Genomic DNA, 17,371 nt, shown 5'->3' on the forward strand with positions numbered 1-17,371 from the left:
TGTAAATTGTATTTCCTATAAAAATAACAATCAAGTACAGCATTGCAAGGACCCTGCTATGGTGTCCCCAAATGCTGAGAAATACTGTATCAATTATGTCATACCATCAGGGAGGCGTGTGATTGGCCCCAAGTTCTGCAGCAGGACAAAGACCCCAAACAGCCAATGTGATTAAGGGATCATCACTGTACAGAAAAACAAGGAGTCTTGCAAGTGATGGCTTGGCCCCCACAGGTCCCTGATCTCATCATTGTGGAGTCTGGGATTGCATTAAGAGACAGAAGGCTTTGAGGCAGCCTATATCCACAGACTGTGGAACCACAGACTTAACCACACTGTCTGTGGTTAGTTCTCCAAGATGTTTGGAACAACCTACTTGCCAAGTTCCTTCAAAAACTGTGTGCAAGTGTACTGTACATAGAAGAATTGATGCTGTTTTGAGGACAAAGGGAGATCACACCAAATATTGATCTGATTTCTCTTCTGTTCATTTACTTTACTTTTTGTTAACTGATAAAAAAAACTATTAATACTCCTATTTCTGAAAGCATTCTTAACCACTTCCTGACCGGCTCCTGCACCTATACAGCAGCAGGATGTCTCTCCTGCGTGAATCGCAGTACATGTACGGCGGTTCCTTTAAGAGCCATAGCAGGCGTGCGCCACCAGAGGTGCCCGCTGCATGCCGCTAGGACCTGATGTGTGTAGCTGGCAGGCGCGATTGCCGCCAGCCACCCACAATTGCAGGCACGAGAGCCAGAATGGGGATTTGTGTGTGTAAACACAAACCCCTGTTCTGACAGGGGAGGAGAAACAGGTTGTCTGTTCCTACTAAGTAGGTACAATGATCTGGCTCCTCCTCCTCTAGTCAGTCACATCCCCTCAGTTAGAAACACCCCTAGGGAACACCTTTTACCCCTTGATCACCCCCTAGTGTTAAAGCGGTAGTAAACCCTCCTAAAGAAAAACGATTTTAACAATATAAAATAACTATTCGTTTTGATTCAAATGGGCACTATGAGTAAGTATAAAAATAGTTATTACTGTAAATATTCTTTATACCCGAAATGCTGCTTCATAATAGCCGGCACCATCGCAACTGTGGTCTTCTGTGTCTGAATAGTTAGTTATTTTCACCCACAGTACATTTTTGTCTCCGTAATCTCGTGCATGCGCAGTATTCGCATTATCCAAGCCTCTTCTTCGTTTCCAGTTACTGCGGCAATAAAGCATAGCGACTCAGTGCTTGCTTATTCCAGAAACAAGGTAATCGGGGAAGCAACGTGGGATGTCAGGGCTGACGTCGACAACAGGAAATGATGCAACCCGGACATAAACGCAGCATTTTTCCGGCAGAGTCTCAGTCTCAGTCTCAGGGTCTCACTTTTATCGGCGGCTGGAGAGGGCCTCCCACCGTGATCCGGTGCTTACCGTAGGCAGCAGCGGAGGGAATCGGATCCCTCTCGGTGCTGTGCATGGAGACGAGTGAGGGGAAGAAGGTCCCCACCCGTCTCCATGACACTGCAGGATGGAAGCGACGTCATAACGTCACTTCTGCCCATAGCTCTTAAAGGGCCATTTTTTTTTTTAAATGACACTGTTTTGTTTTTTTGTTTTTTTTGCATTTTAGTGTACATGTGAGATCTGAGGTCTTTTTGACCCCAGATCTCACATTCAAGAGGTCCTGTCATGCTTTTTTTCCTATTATAGGGGATGGTTACATTCCTTGTAATAGGAATAAAAGTGACACCATTTTTTTTTTTCCGTAAAAAATAAAAGGAAAAATAAGGAAAAAAGTTTTTAAACGTGCCCCATCCCGCCGAGCTTGCGTGTAGAAGCGAATGCATACGTGAGTAGCACCCGCATATGAAAACAGTATTCAAACCACACATGTGAGGTATCGCTGCAATCAGTAGAGCAAGAGCAATAATTCTAGCCTGCTCTGTAACTCAAAACTTGCAACCTGTAGAATTTTTTTAAATGTCGCCTATGGAGACTTTTAAGGGTAAAAGTTTGTCGCCATTCCACGAGCGGGCGCAATTTTGAAGCGTGGAATGTTGGGTATCAATTTACTCGGCGTAACGTTATCTTTCACAATATAAAAAAAAAATTGGCCTAACTTTACCGCTGTCTTATTTTGTAATTTAAAAAAAGTGTATTTAAAAAAAAAAAAAGTACACTTGTAAGACCGCTGCGCAAATATGGTGTGACAAAAAATATTGCAACGACTGCCATTTTATTCTCTAGGGTGTTAGTGTCGGTTCACACAGGGGCGACTCAGATCCAACTTCAAGTCGCCCCAAGTCACCTCAGGTCGCACAACATGGTAGAAATCAATGTAAGTGAACGAGAGCCGTCTTAATGCACACTACTGAAGCCGCTCCGACTTCAGAAAGGGTTCCTGTACTACTTCAATCTGACTTGTAGGCGACTGGTACCCATTGATTTCAATGGAGGTCGTCTCCAAGTCGGATCTCCGTTTATACGGAGGCGACTCTCAGAGAATTATCAGCTCTCAAAAGGAGTCCCCCCCCCCCCGAGAGCTCATTCTCTGATCGGCCACGGCAAGTCGCCTGGCCTGGGGCGACATAAAGTAGTGTTGTAAGTCGTGTCCAAGTCGCCTCCAAAAGTCGTGTTGCCCCTGTGTGAACCGAGCCTTAGGAAAAAATGTATAATGTTTGGGGGTTCCAAGTAACTTTCTAGCAAAAAAAAAAAAAACTGTTTTAACTTGTAAACACCACATCTAAAAAAAGAGGCTTGGTCTTCAAGTGGTTAAAGTAATTTTTTCCAAAATAATTGCATTTGAAAGACCGCTGCGCAGATACACATACACATTATGTCACACATTTTGTGACATAAAATATTGCAACAACCACCGTTTTATTCTCTAGGGTGTCTACTAAAAAATATATATAATGTATGTAAAATTTTCTAGCAAAAAAAAATTATTTGAACTTGAAACCAACAAATGTCAAAAAAAGGTTTAGGGTCCTTTCACACGGGGCGGATCAGTTCTGATCCGCCCCGTGGATATCCGTTTGCTCAGCGGAGATCACTCCGCCGATCCCCGCTGAGCAGGGAGATGACGGGTCTGTCTCTGCACACTGCGCAGGGACGGACCTGTCACAGCGCCGCTCTCCCCTATGGGAGATCGGATGATGACGGACCGCAGTGCCCGTCGTCACCCGATCCGCAGACGGATGGAAAAATAGCTTTTTCCTCCGTTACACTTTTTCGGATCGGAGCGGGTCGGATGTCAGCGGAAATGTCACCGCTGACATCCGACGCTCCATAGAGCTCTATGGAGCACCCGTTCAGGTCCGCCTGAAAAATTGACAGGCGGGCCTGAACGGGACGTCAGTGTGAAAGGGGCCTTAGTGTTTAGGTGGTTCCACTTCCACACAAAGTCTATTCCATTGACAAATTGTTACAATGTTTATACTTAAGTTCAACTGATAAAGAATGTTTTGATTCTTGGCAGACTGCACAGTTTTTCTCTTCCTTTCGTTTGTCTGCTGTAGCTTGAGAAGAGCAGAAAGATTTCTTTGCATAGAAAGAATTGTGAAACGCTTTAGTCAAGATCGTGATAACGATTCTTGACAATTAATTGTACAGCTCTAGGATCGGGTCAGGATTGCATCAGTATCTGGTTAGGTTTACATCAGGATCAGGCCAGGATTTTATCCTGTTCACAACGGAATGCATCTGCGAGATGTGTTCCCATAGAAGATAATGTGCTTGCAATTCGCACCTCAATGCCCAGAAAATTAACACTTTTTTTGGGCAATGCGGAGTGCGAATGCAACGCACATATGTGAACCAGCCTCATTCAAATGAACGTATTTTAAAATGTCATGCGAATTGGATGTGGTTTAAGCCGCATCAAATTTGCATAGATGTGAACCCAGCCTATGTGAATTGGATGCGGATTACACCCCATATCAAATTCGCATGACATTTTTAAACGTGTTCATTTGAATGAGGCTGGTGTGGGGGGTGTGTGCCTTTCCTGTCACACAGTGTATGTCAAGAATCCAATCCTACTGCTGAATGAGGAAGCAGGAATTCTAAAGAATATAACAAGCTGAAGACAGCAGATATACATGTAAAACGTATGTAGGGAGATTTGTTTCATCTCTGTGTATTATCTGAGGCTGTTCACTTCACTGGGTATGTGTGAGGATTTACATCCATTTTAATTTACAGCATTTCTTTCGCTCCTGCATAAACCTTTTGCACAGTACTGTAATTTTAACAAACTTTGTTGTAGGTTCCTACCTGCGACTAATTTTATTCAGTGTCTGCATCCCTGCAGAAGTGATGAAACCTTAGGGAATATCTCACCAAAATGACATTTCTATGAAAGCGGAGGCAAGTTTGCTGAACTTGTTACCATGGTTACCCCCGCTACGATAGATGTAATGAAAACGTTGATGATGATAATTAGATTTTTTTTTTTTGTTCTGATATAATAAAAAAAAATGTTGTTTCAGCTTTCCAGAGTGCAGTTTTCCACCTATGAAACCTCCCAGTAGACACGTGCAACATTTTGATGCCTGCCTCTGAGCCCCTCCCCCTATACCACTATGCCTGCTGCAACAGTGGACCACAGCCAGCGGATCTGCGAAGTCTGGGCTTGCAACCTGGATGAACAGATGAAGAGAATCCGTCAAGTTATACGCAAGTATAATTATGTTGCAATGGTATGTTTAGGGGTTGTGTCAGTTTGGATAACTTGAGATATTTCATGCTATTCACAGCCACGGATTACCTATCATACAGTATAAATAAAATGCAATAGAATTTATCTGCTATTATAGTCGTTATTTTTTTTACCCGCTAATCCTGGGAATAGCACACTTCTTGTCCCAGGGTGGCTACACTCCTTCACTCCACTGTATCTATGGAGGAAGGCATGACAGTCACCCAGACTGGCGTTAAAACGTGTTCTCTATTCATATCTGTTACATCGGGGGGGTGGAGGGATTAGTAGCTTATAGAAAGAAAGACGATTAATATTATTTGTACTTTCACTCTAGTTCCCAGGAAGTGACACGGGTACTGCATTTACGGCAAGATCAACAGGTATTTTCTGTACTTGCTGCAAATGTTCTTAGCTTGGTAAAAAAAAGTAATGAAGTCACCACATCTAAGGACTGGTATGCTGCAGTACGCCAAACTTTTGTTCTTGGGTTTAGATATTCTCTAAAAATGATTAAATCTATAAAATTCTTCTGGGTGATGTTTTTCCATATTTAACTGGTAATGTATAGAAATATCCAGCTAAAATGCTGGTAAGCACAAAGGTGAGAGGAGGGTGTGTAAGTCATTTGAGTGAATGTTACAGCCATGTGTTCTAATAAATACACCCTTTATCTGATTAAAGCCAAAGTTCACTAATATAAATAAAACCCACCCTCTATGGCTAATTTACACCTCAGAACTGCCACCTGGATGTGTATTCCAGATGCATTTTGGCATGCATGTTTTTGATGCGATCTGGTGAACTTTTGATGCGTTTTCAATGCGTTCCAGTGTGTGTTTTTTTTTTTCCCCCCCCTCTTGTTTTATTTTTTCTTTCTCTAATATGTTCTGTTACGTTTTATATGTGTTCTGGTGCATTTTTTTGAGCCTTCTTTTTTTTTTTTTTTATTGTTTTTTTTTTTTTTTGCTACTTTCCAGTTCCGTCCCTTGCAGAAAAAATGCAGCATGTTTTACTTTCGTTGACTGTATTGGAAGACATTGCACGGTGTGAACTTTGCCACTGAAACCTATGTAACCTACTTTCCATTCATTTTTGATGCAGAAAAAACCTCACTGGACTGCATGTGGTGTGAACTGGCCCTTGCTTGCTATGTCTGTTGGGGAGAGGAATAAAGAGAAATACCCTATTTCTTCTCCAGCGCTGTAACCGGTCCCCTGCAGCTGCCTCTGTAAGATGAGGCTGGCAACAGTTACACTCAGTCTCCTCAGAATACAGTACATGGTTAATATTCCTGTATTGTACGTGATGATGCCAGGCAGAGGAGGAGAGTGGGAAGATGGGGAGGTAATCCAGCCAGTACAGTTCCCCCCAGATATAAAGAACAATGGAAGTGCCCACTGCAAGGTGAATTTTTTTGGTATTTCTGAAGGTTGGCCCTTAGTGCCGGTTCACATCTACTCGGCTTCGACAGCCGTCATCCTGTGTGACTTCATTGGGGCTTGCTTGTGAACTAACTAACAGGAGTCAATGCAAGTTCTTGATGAAGTCGCTCCCAAAGTAGTGTAGGGGAACCCTTTTCTAAGTCGATGTGACTTGAGTCGCATGGATTAGAACAGTTCCACTGCAGTTAATGGGGTGCGACTTTGAACTCTCAAGTCGCATGACAAGTCGAGGCAGTGTGACCCGAGCCTTAGGCGGCATTCACCCCTGAGTGTAGCGTTTTCAAGCAGAAAATCAGGCGAATTTACCGCGATTTTGCAACGTTTTTTGCTGCGTTTTTTACCGCGATTCACCGCGATTTTGTGCAGGGCAAAAGGTCACCAATGTTAAAAGAAGAAAAACGCCCAAATCTGCTCAATTCGAGCGACAAAAAAGGGTCCGGAACTTGTTTGAGCTTCAGGCGTTCGGCTTCAGGCGACATGGAGTGGAGATGTGAACCATCTCCATTGAGAATAATAGATTTTTTTCCCCTCTAGCGTTTTGTAGCTTCAGGCTTCAAGCTACAAAACGCTCAGGTGTGAATGGGGTCTTAAAGTTAGCCTATTCTAGATAGAGATGCATAGTACACACATTTTTTTTACAGTTGACTAGTGCCACTGGATTTATTAGAAGTTCTAATGTGTTTTCAGAGTACAGCTCTCCTTTTAAGACATGCATGGCACAGAGAAGAACAAACGCAATTTTTAGAAATAAATGAAAAACATTTGTAGTAATTTTTTTTTTATAAGGTGTTTTATTAAGTTTTATATTTCTATTCCATCATCTTTGAAACCAGCAAAAAATAGTACACAAGGTGATTTTGATTTAGCTCCTTCTATTCTTTGATGGTTCACTGATTGTGCATTGTGAGAGACTTCTGCCAAAGTACTGTTGGTGGAAAGTCAGTCAGCTATTATGTGCTTTGATGTGGAATGCTATTTAATCCTCATGTTTCAGGCCTTGTTAATTCTGTCACCAGTTTCCTAATCTGGTCAGGATAACCCCCTTTCACAAGTGCATGTACCAATCCATGTCACTAGAAACTATTGTATTAGGAGTGGGCTGTGGGAAGGGTTACTTGTTGCTCGTAGTGAGCCAATTGTCTTCTGATATTTTCTGTATTGGCTTACACTGGGTTAAGTCCAGAGAGGTATATTCGTTTTTTTACAGTTTATGCTGAGCACAAAGAGTTTAGTTATTGCAATACTCCCGACACTCTGATAGAAGAGATTTGGCTGCTGTATGACTCCTCTGTCCATTCAAAAAAGGCTTTGTATTTTGTGAGTGCGTTCACATGATACAAAACATTGTGTGATTGGGTAAGAGAAGATGAGGGGCAGGCATTTGACTCTACGGCTGCTGTTTAGGAGACCAGAAGGACCAGTGTGAGACCTCAAGTTCTTCTTTAAATATTTACCAAACCACTAGCAGCACCTCAGGGATGACTTATTGTCAGAGGAATTAGATTCATGTAGGTTAGCCCTGAGTGCTTAAAGGGGTTGTAAAGGTAAATCTTTTTTCACCTTAATGCATTCTATGCATTAAGGTGAAAAAACATCTCACAGTGCCGGCGCCCCCAGTCCCCCCGTTTTACTTACCTGACCCCTCAAAAGTCTCGCGCTCGCCCCCGACATCCTCTTCGTCACTCAGCCTGGCCGTTGATTGGCTGGAGTGGATGGATTGAAAGCAGCCATTGGCTCGCGCTGCTGTCAATCACATCCAATGAAGCGGCGAGCCGGGAGGCAGGGCCCAGTGATACAGCGAGCGGCTATAGCCACCTGGTGTATCACGGGAGCGCACCCGCAAGTGCTTCTCACCATGCGAGGGAGCTGGTATGAACGTGCAAAGTACTTGCGGGAGGAAGCAGAGACAGCTGTCGAGGCACCCCATAAGACGAGGTTTCGGGGCCACTCTGTGCAAAACAAGCTGCACAGTGGAGGTAAGTATAACATGTTTGTTATTTTAAAAAAATAACTTTACAACCCCTTTTGTAAGACGTTTGCTTGTAGAAGAGTCAGGAAACTTCTTGTGTGGAACTGTTTTTTTTTATTTAATTTTTTTTCTGTTTTGTAATCTTTTTGTGCAAAAACGAAAAAAAAAATCACATAAGACCCCTTTCACACTGAGGGCATTTGCAGGCACAATAGCGTTAAAAATAGCGCCTGCAAAACGCCCTAAAACAGCTGCTCCATGCACTCCAGTGTGAATGTCTGAGGGCTTTCACACTGGAGCAGTGCACTGGCAGAGCGTCAGGAAAAAATCCTGCCAGCAGCTTCTTTGGAGCGGTGAACTCACCGCTCCTCCACCACTGTTCCCCCATTGAAATCAATGGGGCAGCACTGCAATACCGCCGGCAAAACACCGGGCGGATTTAACCCCTTTTCGGCCGCTAGCGGGGGGTTAAAACCTCCCCGCTACTAGCCAAATAGCGCTGCTAAATCGACAGTAAAGTGGCCTTAAAAATAGCGCCGCTGTACTTCTGACTCCCCAGGCGGCGCAGTGTGAAAGGGGTCTAAGTATTCACAGCTTTTGCTATGACACTCAAAATTGAACTCAGGTGCATCTGGTTTCCACTGATCATCCTTGAGATGTTTCTACCTGTGGTAAACACACCTGTCTATATAAGGTCCCACAGTTAACAGTGCATGTCAGAGCACAAACCAAGCCATGAAGTCCAAGGAATTGTCTGTAGACCTCTGAGGCAGGATTGTATCGAGACACAGATCTAGGGAATGATACAGGAGGATTTCTGGAGCAATGAAGGTCCCAGTGAGCACAGTGGCCTCCATCATCCGTAAATGTAAGAAGTTTGGAACCACCAGGACTCTTCCTAGAGCGAGCTGCCCGGTCAAACTGAGTGATCGGGGGAGAAAGGTCTTAGTCAGGGAGGTGACGAAGAACCTGATGGTCACTCTCACAGAGCTCAAGCATTTTTCTGTGGAGAGAGAAGAACCTTCCAGAAGAACAACAGTCTATGCAGCACTTCACCAATCAGGCCTGTATGGTAGAGTGGCCAGATGGAAGCCACTCCTCAGTAAAAGGCGCATGATGGCCCACCTGGAGGTCCTGCAGTGAAGAATGGGAGAAACTGCCCAAAAATAGGTGTGCCAAGCTTGTAGCATCATACTCAAAAAGACGAGGCTATAATTGGTGCCAAAGGTGCTTCAACAAAGCATTGAGCAAAGGCTGTGAATACTTATGTACATGTGATATTTTACATGTTTTTATTTTTAATAAATTTGCAAAGATTTCAAACAAACTTCTCTCATGTTGTCATTATGGGTTATTGTTTGTAGAATAGTAGTGAAAACAGGCCTTCGTGCTTGTTTGTAGAATATTTACGAAAATAAGAAATTTAATCCATTTTGGAATAAAGCTGTAACATAATAAAATGTGGAAAAAGTGGAGCACTGTGAATACTTTCCGGATGCAATGTAGGTTTACCTCACTCGGCAGCAAGATACTGAAATTACTTTTTGGAGTTTAGACCTTGGGCTCACCACACATTTTACAGTCTTCTTTAGATCTAACAAAAACGATGTAGTGGAAGAACCTGTCTGATTGCATACAGATTGTTTTCATAGATTAGGCAGGCCCTCATATCACATTTTTGTTTTGTTTAAATATGTAACGTTTACAGCCTTTGTATGATCAAATGTTGATTGTACAAAGCTTGTATGGTTAGATTGTAATGTGTGTGCTGAACCTTAGACAACCATTATTCAGTATATTAGATGATTGACAAGCTGGGTCATATTTGAGACTAAACCTAAACGAGTGGCCTTCCAATTCTTTGGTTTGTTATTGGACAATATTATGCACTGACATGGGTGTTGAGGGACAGCGTGGGATGTTGGGCTATCGAAAAGGCACAAACTGTCCTAAGGCTCCGACAAAGTAAGTAAATGAAAATATAGGGATATATAAAACTTTCAGAAGTAAAACAGCAGGTTTATAATATAAGACTTTAATTCACATTATTGCATAAACCTAGTCATGGGTTCTCCTTTTTTTTTTTCTTTCTTTCTTTCTTTTTTTTTTTTTTCTTCATAAGTAAAAATGTAGGTCATATATTATAAAATGATTAAAACAAAAACATGTAAGGCTTCATGCACACGAGACGCAGATGCAAACTCTGCTGGACACGTTTTTAAAAGCTGAAACCGGCATTTAGAAACGCACGTTTTTCCACTTGCCACAAGTTGTGGATTGTCCACTTGCCACGTCACTTGCCACTTCACCTGCCATGTCACTTGCCACAAGTTGTGGATTGTCCACATGCCACATCACTTGCCACCTGCCATGTCACTTGCCACAAGTTGTGGATTGTCCACTTGCCACGTCACTTGCCACCTGCCATGTCACTTGCCACAAGTGGTGGATTGTCCACTTGCAATTGTTTAAAATATTTTTTTTATGGTTTTTCATCATTTGCCATCATTTTTGAGATTTGAGGTCACCTTTAAAAACGCTTATAAACAAAAACGCGGTAGAGGCATTTTGCGTCTGAAACGTGGAAACTTTTGCGTCTGAACCCATTTTTTTGCTTCTGGAAAAACGAGGTTAAGCGCAACTGCATAAAAGCGGAAAAAAACGAGACTGTGTACATGGACACATAGGATAACATTGAATGAGTTCAGGGGCAGTTGAAAAGAGTGTCCAACTGCCTCTGAACACGCGTTTAACAGCGTCTCGTGTGCATGAAGCCTAATACTAAGCACAGGTGTGTGAAGCACGTTTGCTGAACTTTTTGAGCTGACTGCATGTCCTGTCATGTCCTCATTTTTAATGGAATTTCAATAAAATAATTTATACTGGAAGCACTGCCACACTTTTCTTCATCATTCTGCATCTTTTGGCTCTGGACCAAGGCTGCCATCTGTCTTGCCTTATAGTAGTGGAGAACTTATGATTTGCCTGGAGTGATACGATCCCTTTGTGTCACTATGTCATACTTCCCTGCTCTGTGTAATAGTTTTTCACAGAGCAGCACCAATCCTCCTGTTCTCGGGTCCCCTGTCGATGCTCCTGACTCCTCCCCCCTGCCGATTGCCCACTATAGTAAGTTGCTTGCTATAGGAACACTTCTGCAGGTTTGCTCCCGAGCCATGCTCTGTGTCCATTGACATACAGAGTGTGGCTTGGCCCTGCCCCCTCTCCCCACTCTCTCCTCAATAGTTGTGATTGACAACAGCAGGAGCCAATAGCTCGCACTATTGCCTCTGAGCCTATGAGGATAGAGAGCACAAAGAGAGACTCTGCACAGTGCTAGATCGAGATCATGCTCAGGTTAATATGAGGGGGTAATGGGGGGTGCTGCACTCGAAACCTTCTGCCTTTAGAGCCACCTTAAAGTGAACTTTTTATTTGCCCATGCAGGGTAAAGTAGGTGGTTCATTTAGCTCCACCCCTTTCGTTGCTTCTGTGCTGTTCAGCTATTGGTCAAAAGGGGTTTGGGGAAAATAAATCGTGTAAACTGCAAACCACCTTGCCAGTGTGTACATATGGCTTTTTCTACAGCTCCATATGCTAGTTTTGGGCCAGCCATTTGGCACTGGTACCGTCACATGAAAGGTGAGGGGGCCGAGTCACATGCTCACTCATATCTAGAAGTGTCGGGTATTTCAATTTGCTTCCCATGATGGGTTAGCAAAGAATGACTAGTGGGGAGAAGGGGCTAAGTAAGTTTCATTTTTTTATTTTTTATTTTGCCCTTCATTCATTGACAGAGAGAGAAAGTGAAAGTTATTCCCTTGTCTGAGAAATACTATATAGCCATTCCTCCTGTTTTGTAACTCTTTCTCTTCTTAAAAACTTAAACTGGTTAAAATGTGCTTTATATAAGAGAACTATAATGTTATCTCTTTTATAGGACACAGAGTTTCCAGGAGTAGTTGCGAGACCAATCGGAGAGTTCAGGAGCAACGCTGACTATCAGTACCAACTTTTACGCTGTAATGTGGATTTACTGAAGATAATTCAGCTGGGGTTAACATTTATGAATGAGCAAGGAGAATACCCACCAGGAACCTCAACATGGCAATTTAATTTTAAATTTAATTTAACGTAAGTGCCTTAGTTACATAGTTCTTCCTTTCTAACTGTTAGGGGTTGCTTTACTTAAGGAGTAGAGACTTTTTTTTTTTTTTTTTATCGAAAAGTGAAGGTTGTCTGAGCTTGTTAAAAAAAAAAAAAAAAAAAAAAAAAAAAAAAGTGGAAGCTGTTTTCTCTTTTGAATAGCCAATCAACGTGGAAATGTAAAAAAATAAAACAGGATTTTTGTCTTGAATTATAATAAGCTAACATCCCTTTTCTGATTGCTGAAAATGACTCCGTGTTTCTAATCTGCTTCTGGGAATGTTGGAACATCTCTTTGCATGTGTATTTTGGCACATTATGTAATAACTGTTAACAATAGTTACATCAGTAGTTCCTCTTTGATTTTTTTCTTTGGTTATTTCCTGGAAAGTTAAAGTAACAATAAAAGCATAATAAAAATAAAAAAGGGAACGCTTTTCTGCTCTGTGTAGCCATACTGTGCAAAAATATCACAGTCCCTGTCGGCGCTATAGGCTAAGGAGGCAGCTGTGTGTACTTGCTCTTGTTGGGTCCTATGCCAAGCTGTGAGTCCAGAGACAGACACAGCGCTTGTAATCTACGCCTCTATTCCCTCCTCACTTTGCTGCCTTCATAATTCTTCTGTGAAATCAGGAAGCTATGCTGGCGCCTGAGGCAGCACAGGAGAAGTGACCTAGAGCTACCTATATGTTTAGAGAAGGAAGGGAGAACAGGACAGGTAGTGGGGCATTTTTTATTTTTATTTTAAAGGATAAGTTCATCTTTGGAAAAGGCTACATGTTCTATCCATTTTTAGGGTGGAACGTGTAACTTGTTCTAGCATCTGCAGCCTCTTCCCCCCCCTCCCCCCCCCCGTGACAGTGGGCATCGGACTCCGCCCACACGGCCGCATCATTCACTCAGTTTCTTGTGAATGAATGCATACAAGTACCATCAGTCTTTGCGGCTGATGGCTTGTTCTCAATGGACTGCAAAGGAGCTTGTGAGGACTCTTGTACTCTTTGATCTTCCTGCTCTTAAGTAATTGCCTACTCCTACGAAGTATGAGCAGATAGATATGCTGAGAGTCTGCAGGAGCCTGAAATTGCACATGCAGACGCCTTCAAATTTTTTTTTTAAATAAATGCTGATTTTTTTATTTTTTTTTACCTGCAAAAAAATGTGCTTATATTACTTTTTTGCTTTTTTTGAAGGTGAAGTTATCCTTACGGCTCTGTTCACACCTAGGTGTTTTTGGGCATTTTTCTGCTGTAAGCCTCAGCTCTAAAAATGCCCAACAAGGCATATCCCATTCATTTAAATAGCCCCTGTTCACATCTGAGCATTTTGTCATCTGAAAACACCTGAAGCTCAAAAAAGTACAGGAGCTTTTTATTTATTTATTTTTATTTATTTTTTGTCAGATTACAGGTTTTTTCTGCTTTTTACATTGACATTTTGACCTGAGCAAAAAATCGTGAGACTTTATGCCTGAAAACAAAACGCCTAGGTGTGAACAGAGCCTAAATGCAGAGAATGCATTAGGATACAAACATTTAGAGTTTAATACTACTTTATTATATGTTCTTTGTAAAGTCTGTGCTTTAAAGCTATGCCAATGTAATGCCTTCAGAGCAGTACACTGATATAACTTTCAAAACTGCATAACGGTCATATGACTGATCTGGCCCCATTCTTTGATAGTACAGTGTCTGTTGAGGGGTGTGGACTCCTAGGCACTGATTCTCACCAGCTTCTCCAGGACCAGCTGTGTCAGATGTCTACATTCTGCTGTAACCTACTGGAAGAGGGTTGTTAAAGTGGTTGTAAAGGCAGAAGGTTTTTGATCTTAAAGAGGAGCTGCACCTAAAAAAAAAATATTAAAAGCCAGCAGCTACTAATATTGCAGCTGCTGACTTTTAATAATATCACACTTACCTGTCCCAGGTTCCAGCGATGTCGGCGGCAGATAACGAGCGATCGCTCGTCTCGCTGCAGCCACCGCCGCCATCCTCTGTCAGGGAATCGGGAAGTGAAGCATGAGGGCTTCACTGCCCGGTTCCCTACTGCGCATGCGCGAGTTGCGCTGCGCTTCTCTTATGGTCCCCCGCTGTGTCTCTGGGAACTGTGTGTTTCCCAGAACACAACGGGGGGCGGAGCCATGCGGGGGTGGGCGGAGCCATGCGGCGGTCTGGCCGGAAGTGGGTGCAGATACCTGGATTATCCAGGTAACTGCACCCCCCTCCCCCCGAAAGGTGCCGATTGTGGCACCGGAGGGGGGAGGGATAATACTAGCGGAACTTCCCCTTTAGGGTGAAGAACCGCTTTAATGCATTCTAAATCCACTTTTGTGGGGAAAAATAAAATATAGCGTATACAATTGCGACTCGTGTCATGTTGTAATGTTATTAATTATTACCTTTCCTTTTTGATCTGCAGCTCTGTAATTTTCTGTGAAATGCAATATGACTACTCGGAGGTGTTCTGTACACAGAAGTCTGCAGAAGTCTTGAGACCCTGGTCTCAAGTTTTCAAACTATTTTCAGATCCTTGATCTATTTATAGATACTGGTTTCAACAGTACAATCTATTTTTAGATCCTGGTCTCAACTGGTCGATCTATTTCTAGATTCTCAACTGGTCGATCTATTTCTAGATCCTGGTCTCAACAGGTCGATCTATTTTCCAGATCCTGGTCTCAACTGTTTGATCTATTTTTAGATCCTCAATCTATTTACCATGGTTCTCCCGAACATAAGACATACCCATAAAATAAGCCGTAGCAGGATTTCTAAGCATTTGCGCAATATAAGCCATACCCCAAAAATAAAACATAGTGATATGCGTTGCTATGCAGCATACCAGCGCGGTAAAGAAGACGGGCAGCCCTTCTCATCTGCCCCATCATGACAGCTGCTATCTCGGATGTGACCAGAGAGGTGCGGGCAGCCCCATCAGCAAGGTCGGCTCCTCCTGTCAGGTCCCAATCGTTCTGTGCATGCTGCACGCTGAGGCATAGAGGGAGACATAGAAAGTTAAAGTAAAAGTCTGCTCAGTAAAGTGAGGAGCGAGACGCGTTCTGCTTTTAGGTATTGTGTGTCCTCAGGGGAAGAAGTAAAGCTGTGGCTGCCGTTTTACTCGGCACTGTGGGTCTCTTTCCCCCAGCACCAACCAGCAACAGTTTGTGGGTGTCTCTCACCCCCCACAAATACCAGTAAAGCTGCTGCTTAACCCCTTGCCGCTGAACGTATGCAGATGTGCGGCCTCGGCTTCCGGGGGTTATACCGGGATGACGCGCGCACCTGCAGGCCTCATCCCGGTACCGTTTTTCAGAGCGGGTGATTGGCTTTCCAGCCATAACAACCGATGCGGCTAAAAGCCGCTTGGCTGTTATGCTGGAGGAGCGGGAGGGGACATCCTCCCCCCTTCCGCCGCTCTTACGGGGGCTCCCGTTCAATCGGGAGCACCGATGCATGATCCGCCGCTTCTGGCGGCTAGGGAGGGACTGGAATGAAGCCGTAAGCGGCTTCATTCCAGTCTCCTAATTGTAAACACGGAAGCGACGTCATGACGTTACTTCCGGTTTACTCGGCAGCCAATAGCGCCAGATTTAAAAATATATACACTATTCAGAATCGCCGAAAACTGCGATCTGAATACTTTGAAGTGTAAAGGAGGGATCCCTCCATAAAGAGTACCTGTCACCACCTATTACTGTCACAAGGGATGTTTACATTCCTTGTGACAGCAATAAACGTGATCAAAATATATATATATTTTTTTTAAAACAATTTATTAATTGTAAAATAAATAAAATAAGAAAAAAATAAAAAAACGCCAAATGCCAAAAATAGGCTTAGTCGTGAAAGGGTTAATAAAAATAAGACCTCCCCTGAAAATAAGCCCTAGTGTGTCTTATTGAGGAAAAATAATTATAAGACGGTGTCTCATTTTCAGGGAAACACGTTATAGGTCCTGGTCTCAACTGTTTGATCTATTTTTAGATCAATCTATTTTTAGATCCTCGTCTTAAAGGGTAACTCCACTGTGGTTGGGAATAAAAACGGCAAATAAAAAAAATAAAATTATAATATAGCATAAGCAATTGCGACACTTGTCATATTGTAGTTGAATGTTATTTGAAAAGGAAAGGTCGTTTTTATCTGCAGCTCTGTCATTTTTCTGTAAAATGCAATATGGCTACCCAGAGGTGTTCTATATGCAGAATGTGTGTACAGAACGCCCTCCAGAAACATAATTTCCTTGCGTGTTTGGCTCACTGATTTTCCCAGAAGTCTGCACTAAGATGCAAGTCCGATATCAGGCATCCCCTGCAACAAAAATTTGCTGAGAGACTCCCAATAGGAAATTACGTCTTAAGGGATGCAGACCCTACAATTTTCCTCATTAGAGCCCTGCAGGTGCAGCAGCTGATTATTATGAAACCACTCGCATTAGATTCATTTTCCACATGGACACAGACAAACACACATGCATTTCTTCACAATAACAAAAGCTAGGAATCTGCAACAAAGTTTGCTAAAATTCTTGTAATGTGGATAGATCACCCAGAGGGGAATGTGTTTGTTGTTTGGGTTTTTTTTTTTTGTTTTGTTTTTTGTTTTATTCAACAAAAGTAGTTACTCTTTAAAATGGAAGTAAACCCTTCCAAACAACTTTGACCTACAGGTAAGCCTAGATTAAGGCTTACCTGTAGGTCCAAGTAATATCTCCTAAACCTATATGGTTTAGGAGATATTTGGCCGAAAATGGGTACCGCTGTCTACGGCGCATGCGCCGTAGACAGCGGCGCGCAGGCGCACTAAATGCGGCAAGTCCAAGAATGGATTTGCCAAATTTGTCTACTCCCGTGCGCATGCGCGGGAGTGACGTCATCGCGGCTCCGGCGAATGGCAGCGTCGGAGCTCCGAGACGCGACTCCCGTGCGCATGCGCGGGAGTGACGTCATCGCGGCTTCTCCGCTGTCATTCGTCGGAGCTGCGAGAGACGCCACAACCAAGATGGATGCGGCGGACTACAGGTGACAGCGGCGACTTCGCTGGCTCCTGTGTCAGGTAAGTGACACATAATGAGCTACTATGCGATGCATAGTAGTCCATTATGCTTTAC

General features: G+C 43.0%; 1 protein-coding gene across 3 annotated transcripts in view; it reads left to right on the forward strand.

The window, feature by feature from the left end:
- CNOT7 (CCR4-NOT transcription complex subunit 7) overlaps positions 1-17,371 on the forward strand; it is a 62,677-nt gene that overhangs the window by 18,820 nt on the left and 26,486 nt on the right. The window contains exons 2-3 of one of the 3 annotated variants that reach the window (XM_077477406.1): positions 4,494-4,703; positions 12,057-12,250. In XM_077477406.1, the coding sequence (XP_077333532.1) occupies positions 4,587-4,703; positions 12,057-12,250 (311 nt within the window). In that variant the 5' untranslated portion in view covers positions 4,494-4,586. Of the gene's footprint in view, positions 1-4,493; positions 4,704-12,056; positions 12,251-17,371 lie in introns of those variants that run through there. The other 2 variants (XM_077477407.1, XM_077477408.1) reach the window with 2 other exon arrangements.

This window comes from Lithobates pipiens, unplaced genomic scaffold (assembly GCF_037356315.1).
Source record: "Lithobates pipiens isolate NorthernLeopardFrog02 unplaced genomic scaffold, aLitPip1_a1.2 Scaffold_13, whole genome shotgun sequence".
Classification (NCBI taxonomy): Eukaryota; Metazoa; Chordata; class Amphibia; order Anura; family Ranidae; genus Lithobates; species Lithobates pipiens.